Here is a 24,254-nt window from a genome sequence, read left to right as displayed (position 1 = left end):
ACAATTTGCCAGCCAGGCGTTGGCTAAAGGAGAACCCTACAAAAGACTGTACAGCAGAAGAATCACATGATGCTTGTGCCATCCCTAGGATAAACCTAATCCGGATCTCAACACCAGCTTCTTTGTCCATCTCTAAGGTCAGTTGGCAGAGCAACCTAACTAAAACCACAGACCATAATGAATACACAGTCCAAGTAAAGGGCAAGGACTGTTTTAAAATCAGGTCAGTACATCACACGGAGAACTATCAAGGACATATTACTTCAGACATCGTTCTGTCCTTTGAAATATTGGGTCTTTTGTGGGTAATAAATCTGCCTTGAAGGATGCGCCCTTTCCCAAGCGGCAGAGCAGCACTTCAACATCTTTTCATGATTAAAAAACGTGTCTCGGCAGGACTCCTGAGCGTGAAACCGATTTTCCGAGCGTGGACCGAGTCCAGGCTTGTGAAGCGAGACCGCAGCAGGGCGAGGCGGCCTGTCCGCTTGGCCAAGTCTTCGCTCCGAGCCCCGGGGACCGCAGCGGGATGGACTCTCCCCGTGGGTTGGCTGGGGGCTGAACCCCGCTGCGGACCTGGCTCCCCGCGCGGGGTGGGACCTCGCCAGCCCCTTTCTCCGCCCAGTGGGCAGGGCAGCGCGGGCTCCTCCGGCTCCCGGGCGGGTCTTTCCAGCAGGTGAGACCGGCCCGCAGCGGTGCCATGTGGCAAGCGGCCGCCGCGGCGCTGCTGCTGCTGCTCCTGCCGCTGATGCTCCGGGCCCGGCGCCGGCGGGGCCCACCGCTGCAGCCCGCCGGCCGGGCGGTGCTCATCACCGGCTGCGACAGCGGCTTCGGGTACCTGCTGGCGCTGCGCCTGCACCGCCTGGGCTTCTCCGTCTTCGCCGGCTGCCTCCTGCCGGACGGGGAAGGGGCGCAGCGGCTGCAGCGGGAAGCCGGCTCCGGCCGTCTGTGGGTGCTGCCGCTGGACGTGACCCGGGAGCAGGACGTGGCGGCGGCTAAGGAGCTGGTGCTGCGCAACCTGCCGGAGACAGGTGAGAGCAGCCCGCGCCCAGCTCTAGCTCCGGAGGCAGCGCGTTCACACGGGCGCTGCTCGCTCCGGATTGGGCCGCCGGCTTCTGGCGTCGCCCCCCGGCCAAAGAGCCTCCCCAGAGACAGCTGCCACCAGCTCCCCGGGGCCAGGGAGATAGGGGTGCGGGACTGGCAGCGAGCGGCCCTGTGTGTTGAGCTGGCCTCAAAGATCAACAGGAACAACATTGGAAACACATGCCCCCTTCCCCGCCAGCCTGTCCGGCTAGTCCATGCGTCCCCTGGGCCTTTCACAACCGCCCTGTGCCAAGCCATGTGTCAGAGCTGAGGGCACCCCGGGCTGGCGGAGAAGAGCAGAGCTGCTGAAAAGTGGATGGTGCTGGGGACAAAGGTTCCTGACATCTTTCTCCTGAGGGTTGATTGCCTGGGGCTTGCACGCTGAGTTGGGATGAATCCAAAACATCTGAACCAAATTGTCAGCTGGCATGATCACCACCCGATTTTTGAGATGTAGCCATGCACCAGCCCAAACTTGTACGGTGGTCGGCCCTTCCTGGCCTCAGAACCCCTTTGTGTGAGATGCTGTGCAAACACAGCACGAAAAGGTAGTCCCTTCCCAAATCCTTTACAAGCACCAGCGTTTTCGTGAACTTTGACTAAGCTTCACGTTTCTAATGGGGGGGAGAGGGAGGAGAAACCTATCAAATGTTACTTGTTTAGCAGGCATTTTGCAGAGATCTAATCACAGGCAAGACCAAGGAGGAGAGTCATTAGGCAGGACAAGCAAGAATGAAAAAGTAGTTTGGGGAGAGGCTTGAAAAGAGGTGAATAAATGCAGGAAAGTGGCAGAGATGAAAACTCTGGTACCAAAAATGACCAAGTATGTATCATTCTAATACTGTGGTTCTCAACTGGTGGTCCCTGGACCACTGGTGGTCCATGGTGACTTTTTCGGTGGTCCACAGGAACTTTGTTCAAAATCACATGGCGTGAGCAGGCACCAACAATCTGTTAGTAGGAAATACATTTCAAACCAAAATGTTCATTGTCTGCTCTTTTTTATCATGTCTCAAAAAGGAGGTGGTCCATGAAATTTTTTTGATTGGCCCCGTGATCCGTGGAGTGAACCGAGTTGAGAACCACTGTTCTAATAGCTGGCATAGGACTTGTTCAGATTTGGGATGGATGTTGAAAAGAAAATGTGAAGTCTAAACCTGACAGCATGATTGACTGACACCGAATGGAGAAGAGAGGAGATACGCTCATTTGCCCTTCTCATCGGACATGGTATAGTTGGTAGCAAAAAAAGAGGCTATTTCCCTTAACTCAGGGACAGCATCTAATCAGCATCTAATCAGGTGGACATGCTAGAGATGGAAACATGCATTGAAAGCCTCCTTTGGCTAGCTCCCCTGCCCCTCCTCCCCAGCATCAAGGTTGAATTTCCCTCTCACACTCTCCAGGAGGACATCTTTTTCCAGCATAGAATTTCATTAGTTACATTAGAGCTGTGTACTGGATGTACACAAGTGCACCTGAACTGCATTGTTGGGTAGAAAGTTGGTGAGGGGATGACAGCACCCATTAGCCTCCACATAATACATGAATTTAGGCAAAATGCAGGACAATGTAGCACTTTAAAGACTAACAAGATGGTTTATTAGATGATGAGCTTTCGTGGGCCAGACCCACTTCCTCAGATCAAATAGTGGAAGAAAGTAGTCACAACCATATATACCAAAGGATACAATTAAAAAAATGAACAAATATGAAAAGGACAAATCACATTGCAGAACAGAAGGGGGATGTGGGTGGGGGGAGGGGGAAGAAGGAAGGTAAGTGTCTGTGAATTGATGATATTAAAGGTAGGGAGAGTGGGATGTTTGTGAGTTAATGGTATTACAGGTGATAATTGGGGAAACTGTCTTGGTAATGGGTGAGAAAGTTCAAATTCTTGTTAAGTCCTTGTTGGCAAGTGTCGAATTTTAACATGAATGACAGTTCAGAGGATTCCCTTTCAAGTGCAGATGTAAAAGGTCTTTGTAGCAGAATGCAGGTGGCTAAGTCATTTAGAGAGTGTCCTTTCTGGTTAAAGTGGCAAGAAACTGTTTTCTCTTTGTGATCTTGTCTGATATCTGTTTTGTGGGCATTAATCCTTTGGCGAAGTGTCTGAGATGTTTGTCCAATGTACATAGCAGACGGACACTTTCGGCACATGATAGCATAGATTATATTTCTGGATGCGCAGGAATATGTGTTCTTGATCTTATAACTCAATGAATTTAGGGTGTATTTATTGCACAGCATAATTGCGGGTAGCACAAAACCCTGCTTACCTTATCAGAATAGTGTTACAGGCTGCTGTGACTTGGACCAAAACCAAGCATGACTTTATGGGCGCCACACAGGGCAAAAACTCTTTGTAGACTTAAGTCTGCAGAGCGTAATCCATTGCCCATTCAAGCCAATGGAGCTGCATCAGAGATGGATTTAGCCCAATACATACTTCAAAACAAAAATCAAGTGTAGCTGTAATTCTGAACAAATAAGTCTAAGTATAAAAGTTATAATGAAAAATAAAGCACATGATAAAACCGCTGAAATGCAGGGCACATTCTTGACTACTACTCACACATGTCAGGGGAAAAGAAACAAGAATATAGGAAGCCAACAAAAAAAAAGCCTCTCATTAAGTACGTGTATTTATGGATTATCCTGACTTCAACTGATTAAGTCTTCCCTGTTTAGGTTCTTTTCCCAGCTTTAGAAACAACAGCTGAATCACAAGGTATGTATTGGCTAAAGAGAGAGCCCAGGGACTTAACGCAGCATCATCCTGAATCTCCTGTTCAGGAGGAATGAGTTGTACCTTATACCAATGCAATAGTGACACCTTGATTAATATGGTTAGCTTGCCAGATTGGAGGTATTGTGCAAAACCCTTACTGACAGACCTGATTCATTGGTGCAGCAGGGAGGGGAATATTCCAAGTGCATTTTACACTGAATATCCCATTCATAATAGATACATTATCTTAAGCACATCTAGACTTTTAGGGCCTCATGCAAAACCTAAGGGAGTGAAAAGATTCTCCTTGCCTTAAATGGGCTTTGAACCAGACTCTTAATAAACCAGTAATACCTATTCTATAATATTACATTATATATCATCAGCACCTTTTATGTATTATACATCCGTTGATGGCCCTTAACTTTTTAGCTCAGCCTCTCTCAGCTTGAGCAACTATTGAGTGCACTATGAAGAAAACCAGGTGGTCAAAAGGTAAAGTGGTTTTAGAAATCCTACCACCATGCATTTTATTTCTAAATTACTAGGTACTTTCTCCTATGAGTATATTAACATTAAGGACAATGGAGCCGCCAGCTTAATTTAGTATCTGATTTAATGCAGTGAATTCCAAAGGCTTTATTAGGAGTTAGGAAAATGTAGGGGCATAAAACATTTCATTTCAAGTGGAACAAAAGCCAACAAACCGTGTGTGGGATTGACATTAGCTACCTCGCTGCATGGGCTTCTTCAGCAAGCAAGGATGTGGTGCGACAACTCTTTAATTGTAATGGGCCCTCCCTTCTTTCTCAACTGCCCAGTGTGGGTGGAGAGAGAACCCTGCCTCCTTTGTGAGGACTGGACAAGGTCTCTAAGAGAAGTCCTTACCCTGTGCTTGTGGAAGGAGGCATTGTCTTTAGGGAATGCATCTGAATTGCTTGCCTCCTTTTTCCTATCTCCCTAGAGCATGAGGAGTGTGGTCCATGGATCACTAGTGGTCCCCAACTGTCCTGCAGGTAGGCCATGAGCGTGGGACTTTTCACCTCACAAGGCTGGAGCGCCATCACTGGCTTCCTTCTGTGTGGGAGCCCAGAGCCTCATGGGCCGGATCCGGCTCGTTGTGGAGAAAGCAGCTCCGTGCACTGGCTATTATTTCCCCCAGCTGGAGGAACAGCAGTGCAGGAAGCTGCTTGCCTGAATCCCAGCCAATGGGAGTAGCGGGGGGCAGGGCCTATGAGCGGCTGGAGGACAGGAGCCGGGTAAGCGTGCCCCATCCCTCTCCTGCGGAGACCCTGCACCCCCAGCCCACTGCTGCACCCTCCCCCACCCCAGACTCCCCACTCCACCCCCCTTCTGCACCTTCCCTCCCAGCTAGACACCTACCCAGCCCCCACTCGCAGCCCACTCCTGCACCCTCCATCCTGGCCAGACCCCCACCGCCAGCCTGCTCCTGCACCCTCCCTCCTGCTTGGATGTCTCATTCCCTACCCCTTCCTGCATCCATTTTGTCAGCATGGGTGGTTGGCTGGTGGTCCACGGAAAGGTTTGCATTGAGCGAGGTGGGCCGCAGGTCAAAAAGTTTGAGAACCACTGCCCTAAAGCAACTCACCATAAGAGGGCAGGAGAGATTGGGGGGGCAGGGGCAGGTGCTAGTATGAGATGCTCCTTAATAGGGCATAATCAATTACTTTCCCTGCAGTGCAACCTGGAGCTCAGGATATGTATGCTGTCCATCGGACAGTGCACCTCCCAGTATATACCAGAAAGACACAACTCAGCAGCCTTTTACTCACACTGTCCACCACATTGGGATTCTTGCCGAAAGTATGCACCTTATTTGGTTTCAGTTCGGCGTCTCTGAGTACACGTTATTCAGTGTGAGCAAGGATTGCAGAATCAGAGTCTAAATGAATGAAACATGGAAATTAGATCTTAACCTTCTCCCCTGATTTTTTAAAATACATATAGTAATATTATAGGTACAATTCTACAACCCATTAGACACATGGTATGTATGTATATTTCTTAGCCAATGTCAGAAGCAGGGAACCTTTTTTGGGTTAGAGGCTGCACAAAGTGAGAAGCAAAAAAACTTCCACATTCCCCTTGCACACCAGAGCCAGAGGGTGGGGGGAAGAGGGAGAGTTGAGGCTAGTAGATTTTGTGTGCCTTTCTACACTCTGGGTGGGGCAAAAAAAGAGTTCAGTGTGTGGGTGAGGGCTGCCAGGAAGCAGGCTTGGAGTATGGGGTCTGGGCAGGAGGGAGGGTATAGGAGTGAGTTTTGGGCTGGTGGGTCTGGGAGGGAGGTAGTGTGCAGAGTGGGAGTGTGGGGTCTGGGCAAGAGGGTGGCTGCAGGGTTGGCGTGCAAGCCCCTCAGTGCTGGGAGGGGGGAGCCCTGAATCTCAGGGGCCAGATCCAGGCAAGCTGGGGGCCGGATGTGACCCCCAGCCATAGGTTTCCTACTCCTGCACTAGATGAATACTGCACTTCGAGTGCTGCATAGAGCGCCAGACAAAACGTAGCATCTGGTGAACAAATCCAGATGGACAGCAACTCAAGCTGTCTGGAGGCCCAGTTGCTTGTGTCTGCAGATACAATTGCTTTTTGTAATAAATTCCACCTGCTTAAAAAAGACTATGATTCCACAATTCCATATGCTACGACAGTGTTTCTCAACCGTGGTATGAGTACCCTTACTAGAGAGAAGCGGTACTAGAGAGAAGTCTAGGGGGTACGTCAACACAACTGAAATTTGAAGAAAACAATTTTTGTTTTAAGTTTTACAGCACTTTAATATTTTTGTTCTATTTGCACCCAAAAATTTCATCTCTCACTTCACTATGATTGAGTTGTTCAAACAAATATGTTGCAATGGGAGAAAAAAAATTGTGTGTCTGAAAAATGTAGGTATTTTTTTTGAAAAAGGGGTACTTAATAAAAAGGTTTGAGAAACAGACTGTGTCTAGACTACATCCTCTTTCGACAGAGGGGTGTAAATTAGACACTTCGAAATTGCAATTGAAGCGGGGATTTAAATATCTTGCGCTTCATTTGCATAATTTCATAATGGCGCTCTTTCGAAAAAGCGCCATTTTGAAAGTATAATCGCAGTCTAGACATGGTTCTGTCAAAAATGGCAGGCTTTTTCGAAAGATCCTGTACTCCTCATTTTGAATAGGACTGGTCCCAGTATGGCCCATTGGGGGACACCACTAGTTACCTCTCTTCATTCGGAAAACTTACCATTTATTCCTACCCTTTGTTTCCTGTCTCTTAACTGATTATCAGTTCATGACAGGACCTTCCCTTTTATGCCATGACAATGTACTTTACTTAAGAGCCTTTGGCGAGGGATCGTGTCAAAGGCTTTCTGGAAATCTAAGTATACAATATCCACTGACTCCCCCTTGTCCACATATTTGATGACTCCTTCAAAGAACTCAGAGGGTATGTCTACACTACCCCGCTAGTTCGAACTAGTGGGGTAATGTAGGCATACCGCACTTGCAAATGAAGCCCGGGATTTGAATTTCCCGGGCTTCATTTGCATAAGCAGGGAGCCGCCATTTTTAAAACCCCGCTGGTTCGAACACCGTGCAGCGCGGCTACATGGGGCTCGAACTAGGTAGTTCGGACTAGGCTTCCTATTCCGAACTACCTAGTTCGAGCCCCGTGTAGCCGCGCTGCACGGGGTTCGAACCAGCGGGGTTTTAAAAATGGCGGCTCCCCGCTTATGCAAATGAAGCCCGGGAAATTCAAATCCCGGGTTTCATTTGCAAGTGCGGTATGCCTACATTACCCTCCTAGTTCGAACTAGCGGGGTAGTGTAGACATACCCTAATAGATTAGTAAGGCATGATTTCCCTTTACATAAACTATGCTGACTTTTCCCAAATCAATTATGTTCCTCTATGTGTCTGACAATATTATTCTTTACTATAGTTTCAACTAATTTGCCTGGTACTGACGTTTGACTTACCGGTCTGTAATTGACAGGATCACCTCTAGAGCCCTTTCTAAATATTGGCACCACATTAGCTATCTTCCAGTCATTAGGTACAGAAGCTGACTTAAAGGATATGTTAGAAATCAGTTAATAGTTCTGCAATTTCAGATTTGAGTTCTTTCAGAACTCTTGGGTGAATGTCATCTGGTCTTAGTGACTTGTTATTGTTAAGTTTACCAATTTGTTCCAAAACCTCACCTAATGACGCCTCAATCTGGGACAATTCCTCAGATTTGTCACCTAAAAAGAATGGCTCAGTTTCAGGAATCTCCCCAATATCCTCAGCTGTGAAGACCAAAGCAAGGAATTCATTTAGTTTCTCAGCAATGACCTTATCATCTTTGAGTGCTCCTTTAGCATCTCGAATGTCCATGGGTCCCACTCATTGTTTAGCTGGCTTCCTGCTTCTGATGTACTTAAAAGCATTTTGCTATTACTTTTTGACCACAAACCACACAAATACTCACAAAGAAAAAAAAAATCAATCTTTTTTCTTCCTAGACTACATTCTTCTTTCGAAAGGAGATATGCAAATTTGGGATTAATTTGCATATCTTCTTCCAATCACTTTCTTGAACGTGTTTTTTTCTAAAAAGAAAGCAGTTTAGATGAGGTTCTTTTGAAAACCCCTTTTTCGAAAGAAACCTGCACACCTCATTTTTTGAGGAAGAAGTGTTCTTTCAAAAAAGGGTTTTTTCCCCCCAAAAGAACCGCGTCTAAACTGCTTTCTTCTTCGGGAAAAAAAAACCTGCTTTCGAAAAAGCAAATGGAAGAAGATATGCAAATTAGCACTGAATTTGCATATCTCCTTTCGAAAGAAGAACATAGTCTAGATGTACCCTGAATGGGGGGACAGAAAGGAAAAGAACAGAGAAGTGAAAAAAATGAAATATTGCCATTGGTAAATGGTGACAATTTAAAAAAAAAACAATGACAATTTGTTTTCCAAAAAAGACCATTTCAAATGAAAAATGTTCAACCATTTCTAGTAACTGCTTTATTTTCTGAATTGCTAGCCCACCTCTATACATACAAGGAATATTTAATTATAATATATTTCACAGAAACAATAACCCAACTGATATCCATCTGGTTAGATATTCTGTAAAGTCCTTGGTCAAATAGTCCCTTTCACATATAAAACATCCCTTCCTGTCTGACTGCTCATGCATAACCTGGAGAAAGTAAAAAAAAAATTGAAACGACAAAAGAGAAACAAACCCAGAAACAGCATTTTTTTTATTTTGCTTTTCACATTTTTCACCCTCTTTTCATCTTGGATTCTGATTTGTGGGTTTTGAGTACAGCTTCCTAAGTAGGGAGCTGTTTAGACTGACAGATTGTGGGCTTAAATGCTCAATAGCCTTTTTCAAGGAGTCAAGGAATTTATTAGCTTTTTACAATGTGCCAAGAGATTTGAGGATGTCGTAATGTGCATACAGTTTTCCAAGGTATCACATCTATGGGTATCTGTACGAAAGACACATAATTTTATCTGGGAGGGTTAGGAATTTTTCTTTGTCCACATAAGAAGCTACTCCCCTGCTGGAAGCCCCACTAATCTTAAATGAGGTCTCCTAAAGTGAACCTCCAGATTCTCTACTTTATCTGTTAATCTTTGTCCTCAGAATCCATTTTAAAGACCACGGTGTTAGCAAGAATCTCTCTTCTTCTCCCCACCCTGGCCTCTAATTCTATTTGCAGCTTCAGTCCTTCTATTTCTGATAGAATCAGTACATTGCCCCATGTCTAACTTGTGTGTGTGTTGCGGGGGCGGGGAAGGGGGGAAGAGGGAGCAATTTCTGAACAATTCAGCTCCACCAGCCAGGAACCTTGCAGATGTGACTGCAGCAGGCTGCGATCCCTGCTATTGTCTGGTAGATAGCTGGGCAGGTGTCTGGCACCCTGTGTCAGGCTTAGGAGGAAATATTCCATTACCCACACAAACCCCTACAAATACTCCATGTTTCACAGATTCTGTGCAGGGCCTGTGAAGCTGACCATTTGTATAAAGCGGTGCCTTCAGCTAGGCATGTGCAAGATCCCCTGGAGGGCTCACACTAAGCAGCGAGCAAAGCTGACAAGCCTGGAAGAGACTTAGGACAAGCCAAACTACAAAAATGAAGACGACCTAAATTATGTTGCTTTACAGTCACCATCGTAATTAAATCGCTTTCGCATGTCGCATGCTGGCTGAGCATGGCCTCAGCAGGAGTGTTTGTACCACCTGTCCTGTCAGTCTGGGGCAGTAACTGATGATGTCTGAAAGGCATTTATGGTCAATGGGAGTTTCACAGTGTCCACACTGACGCTGCATCTACCTAACTACATCAACCTAAGAGCTAGGCCTTGCACAGAGAAGGAGTTTGCGATAGGTTTGATCACAGAGGTGCTGGTCATGCCACTGAGTCTGCTAACCTACTCTCTGGGGTGCCTTCGTGTGTATCCTCTTAGGTTTGGGAGGCAATTTCTCTAGCCAGCTGAAGACAAAAGCTTGGTTGTTTTCCATTCCTTAAATAGATTTTCCCTTAGGGCAGGAACCCTTTGTTTGATCTCCTCATCTTCATGGGAAAATAATGGCTTTTATTAGAATAGCTGGGCTAACAAAATAAGTTCCCACTTATATTTTTACCTATGCAAAAATAGAATATGCACATTCAAGAGACTATAACTTTAAAAATGATATGTCACATGAAGCATTTTGCCTAAGGCATCTTTGAGTTATGCACATTCATATGGCAATTTTCATGAAGCATGGGGGAGCTCTGGGACAGAGTTTTTAAGTCATTGTAGTGGGTCAGTTACATCGGCGGGAGCTACATTTTAGTGTAAATGCTTACAGAGTTAGGTCAATGCCACATCAACCTTACTCTAGTGTAGACCAGGCCTCAGCTATTGAGTTCAGTACAGACATCCCTATGGCTATGTCTATCCTGCACCCGTTTTGTGCAAGAAATATGCAAATAAGGCTAAGCATGGAATATTGCCAAGTCTCATTTGCATAATTAATGAGCTCCCACTTTTGGTGCGAGAGGCTTTTGCGCAAAAACCCCCCATAGCATTTTTTTCCCGGAAGAACGCCTTTTGTGCAAGAGGGGTTTTTTGCGCAAAAACCTCTTGCGCAAAAACTGGGCGCTCATTAATTATGCAAATGAGGTTCAGCAATATTTCATGCTTAGCCTCATTTGCATATGTTTTAAATGTTTTTAAAAATGACTAACTCAGTCCCCTCTTTTAAAATGTCTTAGGAGTCAATTGACCAATATCAAATCACTATTTAAAATAGGATTTCTGCTGCTAAGTTACTTAGTATTAAGCAGACTAAAGCCCGAATGATAACATTTTCAAAAGTGTCTGTTTTCACAAAAGTGCTCATAAATACATAGCGTGATTAATGACATTAAAATACCTTGGCACACTGTTCTGACAGTAGAAAGCGGCCCCTCACATAATTTTATTCTTAAATAACTTAAGGAGACAATGTAGGGCATGATTATTAAACAGAGCTGAACAGGTTGATATGGTCCAGAAAATGGTCACAATTATGTTCCTTCATTAAGCAAAGGTTGCACATGCCTATAAGTATAAATCTAACATAATGCAGCCAATAACATATACCAGATTGTTCCCATTGTGGTGTTCTGTGATCACTTGGTATACAAGCTGCTTGCAAGAACTCTGCTTTATTCTATATCAGTTCTGACCAGGTGGGCAGAACAACTTGGCCTTCACGATGCCTCGCCCAATTTCTGTCTGGGAAGCTCAGTCTTCATAGGCACAGTCCATGACTGCAGCCATCCCATGAACATGGAGGAAGGCTCTGATGGTATTGTGTCCAGTTTGTTTGGTGGTTAAATATTCTATAGACAGGAGACAACATTTCCCTCTCCTTCAGGTTTCTGGGGATTGGTGAACAATGCTGGAATATCGACATTCGGCGAGACTGGATGGCTGTCTATGGAGAAGTATGAAAAATTTGTGGATGTGAACCTCCTTGGGAGTATACGGACAACGTTGGCATTTCTTCCCCTTCTAAGGAAATATAAGGGTAATCCTAATCTAACATCATTTACGATGGCAGAATACTTAGTTTACTCTTAATAAGGTAATAGAGCAGCTATAAGTGAAGTTTTAATTGTCCCTCTCGATCAGCTGAAGCAAAACCAGTACGTGATCCAATTTCCTGAAACATTACCTGAGAGGGCAACTTAATCTTGAAAAGAGGGCTAGAAAAAAGTGCTTCGTTTTAATTTATGGGACATTAATGACATCAATATCTAGCTTCAAGCTAGTTGTTAGCAGCCTTCTTTCAAGTGCAAGAGAACTCTCTGTGTGTTGGCCCGGGGATACACTCAGCATGGGCTAGGACTTGTTCTGGTATTTCAATTGTACTGTTTTATTGTTCGTGGCTTCTGGGAAGAAGGGGGATCTTGTAGAAAAGGACTCAGGAGATCTGAATTCAATTTTGGTTCTGCCACAGGTTCTTTGAGTTCTTAGGGCTGGTCACTTAATCTTTCTGTGACCCTGTGGTTCCCATTGAGCAGAGAGAGATAATAATATTCCTTTCTCCCACTCTTTGTCTAACTTGCCTTAAGCTCTTTGAGGCAAGAATTGTCTCCTGCTACATGTGTACACAGGACCTCTGAGGTCGGGAGTTCTTGCTGGGGATCTGGAGGTGCTACAGTAACAGAGAAAGTGCCCTGTGATCCATAAACAGATGCTTTTATCCCACCATTTATCCCTTAGCCAGAAATATGCAGCTCGTCGGTATCTTAGTACCATTGCTTATGATTTTTTCAATGTATGGGGAAAAAATGTAATGAAACCTTGACACGCTTGAAAACTGATGGCTAGGTTAGGTTAGTATCACAAGCATGCAGCACACAAAAATGCTTTGCTGCTACATGTGGGGTGGAATCCCCCTCCTTCTGTGATATGCTGCTGCTGCTAACACTCTCACCCAGATCTTGCATTGACATTTATGCATCTGTTTCCTTGTAGGCATTCAATGGCAACCCATTGACGTTATTCCTGAAACACTGACAGGAATGTAACAGCTCCTATTTTGTCTGATCTCAGCACCCTCTCATTCTGGCCAATGTAGATAGGTGCAGTGCAAGAGACGTGCAGAGTGAACCCTCTCCACTGATTTCAGAGTGGCCATATTACCCTGAGATTTCTGGGCCATTGTGTCGTCCTGGCACAGAAGTTATAACAATAGCACCTAGGTGCCAGAACCCAGAGCAGTGCCCCGTTGCTTTGGGTGCAGTACACACACATATACTAAGATGCAGTCCCTAAGCCCAACAGTTCACATTCGAAATAGGCACGGCAGACAAAAGGCGGCACCTTGGTTCCCATTTCACAGGGCAAGCTCTGACACAGGAGTGGAATCCAGATCTCTTGAGCTCTTAACCACAAGACCGTCCTTCCTCTCAGTGGCTGTGGTGGCATCAGCCTGGTAAATGTTTCTGGTGCTATGGCATAATTATTCGTTGCAGCTGCAGGAGTAAATTGCAGGGTGCAGGTCCTTGTTCTGGACACCTTTGAGCATTAGTAGACTGGTACATGCGGCAAAAATCATAAAATGAGGATAATCATGGGACAAGCCATGGAAATCACTATCAAATAGTTTAGGAAGACAGACATTTGTGGACATCAAGCTGTCATTCATTTACAAGTTTGATACTATCAATTTGGGCTTGAATATTAATTGGTTAATGCACTACAAAGGCAATTTCCCCCACCTTTAATATTTGCATTTACACATCAAAAGCTATGAATAGGACACATTCAGCCTGACTTAATTAGCTTCATTAACACTGATCCTACAATTAACAGGTAACTGCTTTTGCTGTTATATTGTATCATGAGCTTTCGTGGGTAAAACTCACTTCATCAGATGAGTTGGAGTGGAAATGACAGATCCAGAATACATATATTTATTAGTTTCTAAGTCCTGGTCTACACTAGGGCTTTATTTCGAAATAATCCCCCTTTGATCGAATTTATAAGCGGATTGTCCACTTTACCAAGCCTGTTATTTTGAAATAATAGGCTGTGGAATTCGAAATCTGTAATCCTGCTTTTCCTCAGGAGTAACGCTAATTCCGAAATAGTTATTTTGAAATAACAGTAGTGTGGACACTCCGGTACTGCTATTTTGAAATAATTACACCCCAGAGTAATTCGAACTAATTTCTTCCCAGTGCTTCCTGGGGCTCTAAGTCAGAGGTCATTTGAATCAGGAGTTATTAAGTCAAATTTAGTAATTTTGAAATAATTTCCTAGTGTGGACGTGGCCTAAGGTGCCACAGGACTGCTCGTTGTTTTTAAAGTTACAGACTAACACAGCTTCCCCTTTGTGACTTTTTACCTTTCCAGGGTTAACTTTTGAACTTAGTGGAGTTGCACTGGTATAAAGCTGGTGTTACAGTGGAATCAGACCATCACGGTGGATACTTAGACACTGTCTCTTTCCCCTACTACAGACCTCCTTTTAGATGCACAATCCCTTCATTTTTACTTCTTATTTGAACTCACAGATTTTAGAGGTTGCTTTGCTGCAATCTCTTTCCTCCTCTCTGTGGAGTGGTTAGACAGTTACTGGTCTTCCACAATTTCCATAAAGGACCGGGATATATTTCAGCAGTGGGCATCATAAATGTAGGAATTTTGTGGTCAGGGAATTCTCCAGTTGCTGGTTAAACTAAAGCCTGGCTTTTTGCATTTATGTCCTCATGCTTTATATTGGAAGTTAATGGCTCAGAAATGGTGGGATGCAAGTTGTGATATATTATACTTAGTCTGGTCCAGCAGCTGCAAATAGCCAAGAAATAAGACTTTTATAAGAAGGTTGGTTTTTTGATCTTCAGAGCTGAATATACTATCACGAGGTTATGTCAGGAATGCACATCTTAGCCTCACTGCACAGTAAGGCAGTTATGAGGGGAAAATTATGGGGAAACAAGGGATTTAAATATTAATTTACGTGATTTGAACATTTAAACAATATTGGTTTTTTTCCCTCTCCAGGACGTATGGTCTTTATGTCTAGTATTAATGCGTACTGCACTTTGGGGAATGGCATTTATTCTATGACCAAGGCAGCCATAGAAAAGTTTTGTGATTCCTTAAGACTGGAAATGAAGAAGTTTGGAGTGCTGGTAAGATACTTCTTCAGCTTTTCCCACCCAGACAAGCTGTTTATATATTTCGGGAATAACCATTAATTTTGCAGGAAGGTGAATTTGATATTTATATAGCACCTTTCCTCCTGAAACTGTACCTACATCATTGACCTGCCGTTATTTCTGGGATGAAGTGGGGCAACCGGCTTCCACAGAGCAGTGTTTTCAAACTACGGGAATGTCAGGGACTGGATCTTGCTGCTTCTGGGGGATCAGGTGACCAGTGGGGGTGCTAAGGCAGCTACTTGCCTGTCCTGGCACCACAGACTGTGCTATACCCTAGAAGTGGCCAGCAACAAGTCCAGCTCCCAGATGCAGTGGAGAAGAGAGTTCATAGGGCAGTGTGCACCACCCTTACCCCAAGCGCTAGTTCTGCACTCTTATTGGCAGGGAATGTACAGCTGGCTGCTTCTGCCTCAGCACCCCTGCTGACTGGGTGCTGCTCGAGGTAAGCCCCTTTTTCCCCAGCCCTGACCCCCCCAAATCCAGAGCCCCCTCCTACACCCCAAATCTCTCATCCTCAGCCCCATCCTGGAGCCCACACTCCAGTCAAATTATGTTGGGTCATGAGTGTCAGCAATTTTCTTCAATTGGGTCATGAGAAAAAAAGGTTGAACACTGCTGCCCTAGAAGATAGTGCATATTGGAGAAGGAAAGGGAAAATTTGGCCAAGCAGACTCTTACGCTTGTGAAAAGTCATATTTAAAAGCCCTTCCTAGTAAACTGCATGTAACTGAGTACGTCAGCACTGGAAAGATGAAAGCACTGGAGTCGAGTCAACTCGGGGATTGCTGCCTCTGGTCCCAGGATGTCTACGATGCAGATTCATCTAGGATTTATAGTGGTTTCTAGGCCCATCGTCGCCAGCGGGCAACGTTGTGGGGTGGATAGGGTACTGCCGTGGGAGGTGGGTCGCTAGGTTCTATTCTTGGTGCTGCAGGATTTCAGGAAGTCACTTCCCCTGTGTTTCCCCTCCCATCCTTTGTCTGCCTTGGGGGCAGGAACTGACTGTCACTCTGGATTCATACAATGCCTGTCAAAACGAAGAGGCACTCTGGATTCATACAATGCCTGTCAAAACGAAGAGGCACTCTGGATTCATACAATGCCTGTCAAAACGAAGAGGCACTCTGGATTCATACAATGCCTGTCTAAACAATGACACAGTGTAACTACAATTTTCCTTCGGTGGTCCTCTACTGTGGGGTAAGAAGGGATGAGGACTTGAGTGGTGTGGGATAAGAAGGAAGCATGACCAGGGTGCCTAGGGAGTGTACTGACCAGGGTTCTCTCACTCAGCCCTGGTCTGCACTAGGGAGTTATTCTGAAATAAATCCCCTTATTTCGAAATAACAAGCAGAGCGACCACACAACCAAGGCTGTTATTTCGAAACTAGCCAATAATCCGTCATACAACGGGTTTTTTCGGGACTCTCCTCCATGTCCGTGTCTGTCTCTGTCTCTATCTCTGTCTCTGTCTCTCCTCCTCCTGCCTCCCCCCTCTCTCTCTCAGCTCTCCTCCACCTCCTGCCTCTCTCTCCATCTCTCTTTCTCTCCTCCCCCTCCTGCCTCTCACTCTCCCTTTCTCTTCTCCTCCCCCTCCTGCCTCTCACTCTCCCTTTCTCTTCTCCTCCCCCTCCTGCCTCTCACTCTCCCTTTCTCTTCTCCTCCCCCTCCTGCCTCTCACTCTCCCTTTCTCTTCTCCTCCCCCTCCTGCCTCTCACTCTCCCTTTCTCTTCTCCTCCCCCTCCTGCCTCTCACTCTCCCTTTCTCTTCTCCTCCCCCTCCTGCCTCTCACTCTCCCTTTCTCTTCTCCTCCCCCTCCTGCCTCTCACTCTCCCTTTCTCTTCTCCTCCCCCTCCTGCCTCTCACTCTCCCTTTCTCTTCTCCTCCCCCTCCTGCCTCTCACTCTCCCTTTCTCTTCTCCTCCCCCTCCTGCCTCTCACTCTCCCTTTCTCTTCTCCTCCCCCTCCTGCCTCTCACTCTCCCTTTCTCTTCTCCTCCCCCTCCTGCCTCTCACTCTCCCTTTCTCTTCTCCTCCCCCTCCTGCCTCTCACTCTCCCTTTCTCTTCTCCTCCCCCTCCTGCCTCTCACTCTCCCTTTCTCTTCTCCTCCCCCTCCTGCCTCTCACTCTCCCTTTCTCTTCTCCTCCCCCTCCTGCCTCTCACTCTCCCTTTCTCTTCTCCTCCCCATCCTGCCTCTCACTCTCCCTTTCTCTTCTCCTCCCCCTCCTGCCTCTCACTCTCCCTTTCTCTTCTCCTCCCCCTCCTGCCTCTCACTCGGGGGCAAGCAGCACAAGCAGCTGTTTGGGCTCCATGCTCCTCATGCAGCACGGGGAGCGCAGAGCCTAAACGGCCGCTTGCGCTGCTTTCTCCCCCACGGCGGCCCGGCTGAGCGGCACAGAACTCTGGCCCGGCTGAGCGGCACAGAACTCAGCCGAGTGCCACAGCGCCCCCCAGGGGTGACTCGTAACGCTACAGCGTTACAGAGTCACAGACATTGGGCTCCTATATATATGACAAGGGGCTGGTTATTTCGAAATAATAACTCCTGCTTTCAGGAGGTGCATCTACACAGCACCTTAAACTCAAATAAGAGATGCAATTTGCTCTATGCAAATTGTGTACCTTATTTCGACTGAATTTCAAAATAGCTTATTTTGAAATGTGGCACGTCTACACAGCACCAAATTTTGAACTAACACATGATTTCGAGCCATCCCTTATCCCTCTTGCAAGGAGCTTTACCAGGATGGTGAAATAGAATGCCTGTTATTTCGAAAAATATTTTGAAATAATTGGCAGCTTGTGTAGACATGGGATAGCTATTTCGGGATACCTCTGGTATCCCAAAATAGCTGTGCGGTATAGCTATACCCCGGGGGAATAAACTTATTTTGAAATAGATATTTCAGGAGTTATTATTTTAAAATAAGTTATTTTGATATAATTTCCTAGTGCAGACATGCCCTCACAGAACTGCCATGTGGTTTCCAGGAGAAGTTAAAGGTTTATTCCTTTGGTAGAAAACCCAAGTGCTGAAGCCATCTCTCCCCAGTGGACTTCCTTGAGCCAAGTTGATGGTGATGGAGGAAACATTAATGACCAAACCCAAAAACTTAGATTCTTGAACAGCTCTTTAGCTCCCCCCCCCCCCTGCTTTGAATCATTCCTCCATTTAAATCCTCATTTTGTGCTCACTGAGCCCTGGTCTATACTAGGGAGTTATTTTGAAATAACTCCCTTTATTTCTAAATAACAAGCAAAGCGTCTTCACTACACACCGCCCCGTTATTTCAAAATAATAACTCCTGCTTTCCTTGCACGGTAGCTCGAAATAAGATACGCAATTTGAGCTATGCAAAATAGTATCTTATTTTTATGTTATTTCAAAATAGCTTATTTCAAAATTTGTCTACGCAGCACTTATTTTGAAATAAATCACTATTTCGAAATGTCCCTTACTCCTCGTGGAATGAGGCTTCCAGGGATGTCAGAATAGCAAGCCCGTCATATTTCGAAATAATGGGTGCGCTCAAAAGATGCAGAATAGCTATTTCGAGATACCTCTGGTATCCCAAAATAGTGCTGAAGTGTAGACATAGCCTAAGGAAATAAGCTTATTTTGAAATTGTTTTTTCTGGAGTTATTATTTCGAAATAAGTCATTTCAAAACAATTTGCTAGTGTAGACGTGCCCTAAGTGTTCCCCTGAGGAAATGATTCTAGCAGATTGGTTGTGCAAAAGCTGCCACTGTGTTTCATTGACAGCCCCCTTTTTGGAAAACATTAAAAAAATGCTGTAAAATCCCTTGCCTTAAACACTCTGAACTATCTATGGCATGGTGAGGATTTGAACTGCTTAGCTAAGGATAATCTTGAGAGCATGGAAGTGCTTAGTTTAAGAGGTTCGCTGTTCTTGTTTGCTTGGCCTTTAATGTTCAGTAATATGTCTCGAATAATTACCTTCACGAAGAGCTATGGTGGCAATATTTGTGGGGATTAGTTTTATAGTCGCTCACTATGGGCTAACGTGTGGCTGGCTTTTAGCTAGTTCCCCTTGTCCTTCTTCACCACTGTCCAGCCCACCGAAAGGCTGGCAAAGTGCATTCCTGTATAGTCGCTTCCTCTTTCCTGCAGCCACTCTCCCAAAAGGGGGCCGGGAGAGGGGGAATCACGACTCCCTGCCTCTGTACACCGACCAGCCAACCGGACTGCCCATGTTGCAGCACAGTGTGTCGTGTCTATGAAAGGGATAAGATACCCTGAGGATGAGGGAGGTACCTTATCCCTTTGTGCTCCCCCTAGCTAGGCAGGTTTGTGCTCCCCTTAGCTAGGCAGCCCCATTCATCCGGTTTCCACAACAATCCTACTTCTTTAAGGTTTGTTTCCTGTCCAGGGCAGAGATAAATCCAGACGTGGTTTTGTCTGGGGGATGCCAATTTGCCAGCATCACCTCAGACCCATCATGCGTGTGAGGTCCAGTGCGCCGTGTCTGGCACTGGAATTCTGTGCTGCCACTGCAGGCTCCACTGTAATTAAAATCTGCTACGTGGCCTGTGCTAGCTGACTTGGGCTCCCAGGGCTAGGACCGAGGGGCTGTTTAAGCTACCTCCCTCTTCCTCAGGGTTCCAGAGCCTCTGCCCCAAGTCAGAATATCCACATTGCAATTACATAGCCCCTTAGCCCAAGTCACCTGCAGGGACCAACCTCAAGTATTTAATTGCAGTGTAGATGTAGTGTCACTGTTACATGACTTAGGCAGTTGTAACAAATATGCTGTTAACCACTTAGCAGCACTCAGCTATTCCAGGTAAGATGCACCTGTTGTAATGCCAAACAGGCCCTAACATTCCCCTGAGATCTCTGGGAAACTAACAGAACAGCAGCTCCAATGCAGTCAAGGACATGGGAGACCCAGCAGCAAAGAATTTGGCAGCTTTGGATGTAAGCTGATCAACACAGCAATCCGGGCGAGTTTTGCTACAGACGCCAGAGTGATCAGAAACAGGGTCATTATCCCTATATACTTGGAAATCAAAGGCCATTATCTGTTCCTTACAACTGATAGGGAAACAGAATTTCCATCTCATGAGAAACTCGGACATTTCATACTTTTTTTCCATCTTGCAAGGAGACAAAAAGTTGAAACTTCTCAATGTACTATGTGACAGAAACTCGAGGATATTTCATTCTGGAAACATCAAAGTGACCTTATCAAAATGTTTCATTTAGATCAGTGTTTCTTTAACTCGGGTCCATGGACCACTGAGGGTCCCTGAGGGTACCCCAGTGGGCCCATGGGCCCTGTGGATCATCTCTTCCCCCTCCCTTGCACAACTCCACACCCCCTCACAGTTCCTCCCGTATGCTAAATGTCTGACAATGCAGTGGATCTATGGCAGGCTTCCTACCTGCCCTGACTCCACACTGCTCCTGGAAGCAACTAGCACATCCTCTTCTGGCCACTGGGGGGGAGGTGTCTCTGTGCACTGCCCCCACCCCAATCTCCTACTCCACAGCTCCTATTGGCAGGGAACTGTGGCCAATGGGAGCAGTTGGGTGGTGCCTGCAGGCAAGGGCAGCACATGGTGACAACCCTGGCCTGCTGCCTATGAACCACTGCCAGAGGGATGCGCTTGTTCCTTTTGGGAGCGGCCCCAGGCAAGGACTGCCTGATGGGATCCTGTATCCTTCAGTGGCTCCTGCACCCCAACCATTATCCCAGTCCATTGCCCACACTCAAAATCCCTCCAAGTGCCCACAACCCACACCTTCTCCTGCACCCCAATCCCCTGTCCCAGCCTGGTAACATGAGTGAGGGAGGAGGAGAGGGAGTGTCAGAAGGAGCGGGGATGGAGTGAGCACGGGCGGAGCCTTAGAGAAGGGGCAGAACCCTGGGGAAGGAGACAAGACATGGATGGGCTGAATGGGGGGAATTGGAGGTCACTGACAATTTTTCAATCAAAAGAGGGGTCCTTGTGTTGCTAAAGTGCAGAAAATACAGAAACATCCATTAAAAATGAAGAAAGTTAAAACCTTTAATCGAAGTGAAGTGAAACAAGAACATTGAAATAAAATCATAATGAAAAACTCCGTTTTGATTCTAATCAACACAGTCCCACAAAACATTTGATTGTACAGAAACCACATTTTCCAACAGAACTGTTCTGCTAAAAAAAATAAATCAGCCAGTTCTCCTGCTCATATTAATTTTCTGAATTAAGAGCAGCTGATTGTATTCTAACAGTTATTTCCTAATTTTATTTTCCTTTTAGGTGTGTATTATTCAGCCAGGAAATTATGCACGCTCAACTAATATTCAACCGCCAATCAATGCGGAACAGATCTGGAGTGAACTTAACGAGGAGGAGAAGGCCGTCTATAGTAAAGAGTATGTGCAAGAACGGGCAGACTTTGTCAACAAAATACTTAATGAAGGCTGCACCGCTGGCCATGAAGTTGTGGATGCCATCATGGATGCTTTAATGTCACCCGTGCCCAAGGCACGTTATTTGGTGGCGAAGCTGAAGGAGAAGCTGTTAGTTTTCATATGCACAGCTTTCCCAACTATGGTGATGGATTTGGTTATGTCCTATGCACTGAGTAAAGTAAAACTCACATAGTCCCACGGAGAGAATACTGATGCCTGTTTCTGTTCTGTCAATCAAGTTGGATCACTTTTGTAAGCAAATAATGTACAGTGTGATCTGAAGCAGCGGTTTTCAAACTATGGGGTGCAACCCAGTACAGGGTGGTGGAATGTCAGGCTCTGGGTCTCATTGCTACAGGGTGACCAGTGGGGGCGCTAAGGCGGCTTCCTGCCTGTCCTAGCACCGCGGACAGCGCTGTGCCCTAGAAGAGGTCAGCAGCAGGCCCGGCTCTTAGGTGTACAGGGGGAGTGCAGAGTGCACAGGGCTCTGTGCACTGCTCCTGTCCTGAGCACTAGCTCCATACTTCCATTGCCTGGGAACCTGCTCAGCATGGTATGTGGTGCCAGGAGAACAGGAAGTGGCCTTAGCTTCCCCGCTGCACCGCTGACCATGAGCCACTCAAGGTAAGCCCCGCCTGTCTCATCCCTGACACCCCCCCCCCCAAAGTTGGAGCCCCCTTCTAGATCCCAAAGCTCTCATTCTCTGCTCTACCCGAGAGCCCACACTCTAGTCTAGTCAAATTATCTTGGGTCGTGAGCATCAACAATTTTCTTCAACTGCGTCATGAGAAAAAAAAGTTTGAAAACCCCTGATCTAAAGCCCATTGAAGTCAATGGACAGACTTCCATTGATGGGAATGAGCTTTGGATCAACTTCTAATACAGGCCTGTAAGTTCTGAATACCAAAATGCATCTGGCATTGAATGTAAAATAATTAACGTGTTGGATTCAGGGACATAGCATTTTTCCACTTATCAGGATAAACCCTCATGCTGCCGTATTCCTTGCCTGTTACATCTACTGCTTTTTATTTTTTTATTGACGGGTTCATATGAAAGTACCACAAAATGCTTCCAGGTTAGTTACAAGTAGAGTTTATCCTATAGTAGCACTGATGGATACAGTAATGCAGGGATAAAGAACGCAATAGCTTTAAGAGTGTGAAACAGTTGTTTATTGTTTTGTGAGCAGCAGAACTAAGAGTCTTAGGCTAGGAATGAGAAATGAGCATTGGAATAGGTTTGAATGGAGTCAGGAGGGTATGGAAAGCTAGGAAGCCTAAAATTAATTATGAACGCTTAGCTCTATACCAATGAAAACAATGAAAACGGTGAAGTATTTTAAGCTCACATATATTTTGTTAAAATCTGTAACATCATAGAAAATGTCATTTGCTTTGAAAAATAAATAATTAGCATATTCTACTTACAAATGCGTGTTCATTGCTGGTACAATTTATCACCTATCTCTAATGTCAAGATTAACCAACACATTAAGCGGAAGTGCACCCAGAGAACTAAATGCAAAAGTTAGCAACAAGTTAGCACTGCACAATCAGCTACTACTAGCTGAGGAAAGCTTGCACATGTAGCTTGCTACTCAGTTTGACAGTTAAGAGATGCCATTTCTTTCTGTTAATATAGGAAGTCATGAAGGGTCTGATGAAAAATGTATTGAAAGCAATGGAAAAAGTCTCAGACCCTCAGTGCTTTTGGATGTAAATAAATGTAGTGCTCCTGAAATGTGCTAAATTAGCACATATGGAGCTGCTACCCCATTGATCGTCCTCCATACAGGAAACTGCTCCTGGCAGCATTTTCCCCAGGAACTGACATTAGACAAGGTTCTCAAATTTACAGGGGAGGGGGAGGAGGGGAAAATGGAGAGTTCACGGGTGAGACCACAAGGATGTAGGTGGGCTGTATGGCACAATAGTAAACACTGAAAAGTGTTTCATGGCCATTTTCTTAGATTTAACTCTGGTTTAAAACATCATCACACTGATTAAAGTTAGCTACTCAAGACTTTGAAGGAGCATTAAATCTACATCCTCCTTGGTCTCTTGCTGCTATTTTGCATTATTTTGTTAATGGGCTTCTCAAATACTCATCTTTGATGGCTTCTCATGTGTCCAGTACGTCCGGTCCTTCCATTGATATGTTCATTCATTCAGTCATTCAGTCATTCATCAGGCAGAAGGTGACTTCTTTCAGAACATAAAATTCTATTCTGTGACAAAAAAGAATGCTCAGTGTAGCTGTTGTGACTGGGAGCAGCAAGTGGTGATTTTCTACTTCTTTTCACTTCAAGAAACATAGCACCAAGATCGAATCAAGTCACTAGTGATGATAAAAAGGAAAAGTCAAATCTTCATTCATTCGCCATGTGACATTCCATTCTGTATTCAAATTCTCCATTCTGTCCTGATCACTGTTAAGTGTCTCACTGCACTCCCCAGTTGATCTTTTATAAGACAGGCATCTTTAGAAACCATGTTGTGGTTGAGTAGATTCCGGAAGTTGTAGATTTGTATGGATCTAATGTGTTCAGCTGACATAACAAACACTTCTTGTCCCCTTCACTTAAAGGTTCAATATAAGTGCCTTCATTAGTCAACTTCTGGACTGAAGTCTTTGCTTCAGTACATTTTCAATTACTAGCTCATGGACTGATCCAAATGTTGCTGGCAACTACTGATGTAACAGTTGCCTGGATGGCATTGTTTAATGACTCAAGTGGTTTCAACAGTAGACTCACAAGAGGGAGAATAGCGATGGTCTCCGAATGTAGTAGTCCATCAGTCTCACTACTTTCC

General features: G+C 45.4%; 1 protein-coding gene across 1 annotated transcript; it reads left to right on the top strand.

The window, feature by feature from the left end:
- The first annotated feature begins 292 nt into the window (after window positions 1–292).
- Window positions 293–22,863, top strand: LOC102457499 (D-beta-hydroxybutyrate dehydrogenase, mitochondrial-like). The gene is made up of 4 exons (XM_075925676.2): window positions 293–1,028; window positions 11,713–11,865; window positions 14,853–14,983; window positions 21,284–22,863. Exons 1-4 carry the CDS (start codon window positions 698–700, stop codon window positions 21,629–21,631), a joined length of 963 nt encoding a protein of 320 aa, XP_075781791.2. The 5' UTR covers window positions 293–697; the 3' UTR covers window positions 21,632–22,863.
- Window positions 22,864–24,254: the final 1,391 nt, after the last annotated feature.

Source organism: Pelodiscus sinensis, chromosome 3, assembly GCF_052426305.1.
Source record: "Pelodiscus sinensis isolate ZL-2025 chromosome 3, ASM5242630v1, whole genome shotgun sequence".
In the NCBI taxonomy this organism is placed as follows: Eukaryota; Metazoa; Chordata; order Testudines; family Trionychidae; genus Pelodiscus; species Pelodiscus sinensis.
This window is presented reverse-complemented; position numbering and strand designations above follow the sequence as displayed.

What these genes read in the sequence shown, in the direction of transcription:
- LOC102457499 (XM_075925676.2), top strand. Translation starts at nt 698, where the DNA reads ATGTGGCAAGCGGCCGCCGCGGCGCTGCTGCTGCTGCTCCTGCCGCTG. An exon ending in GCGCAACCTGCCGGAGACAG is followed by an intron (nt 1,029 to 11,712) that starts GTGAGAGCAGCC and finishes CCTCTCCTTCAG; the next exon opens with GTTTCTGGGGATTGGTGAAC. An exon ending in CCTTCTAAGGAAATATAAGG is followed by an intron (nt 11,866 to 14,852) that starts GTAATCCTAATC and finishes TTCCCTCTCCAG; the next exon opens with GACGTATGGTCTTTATGTCT.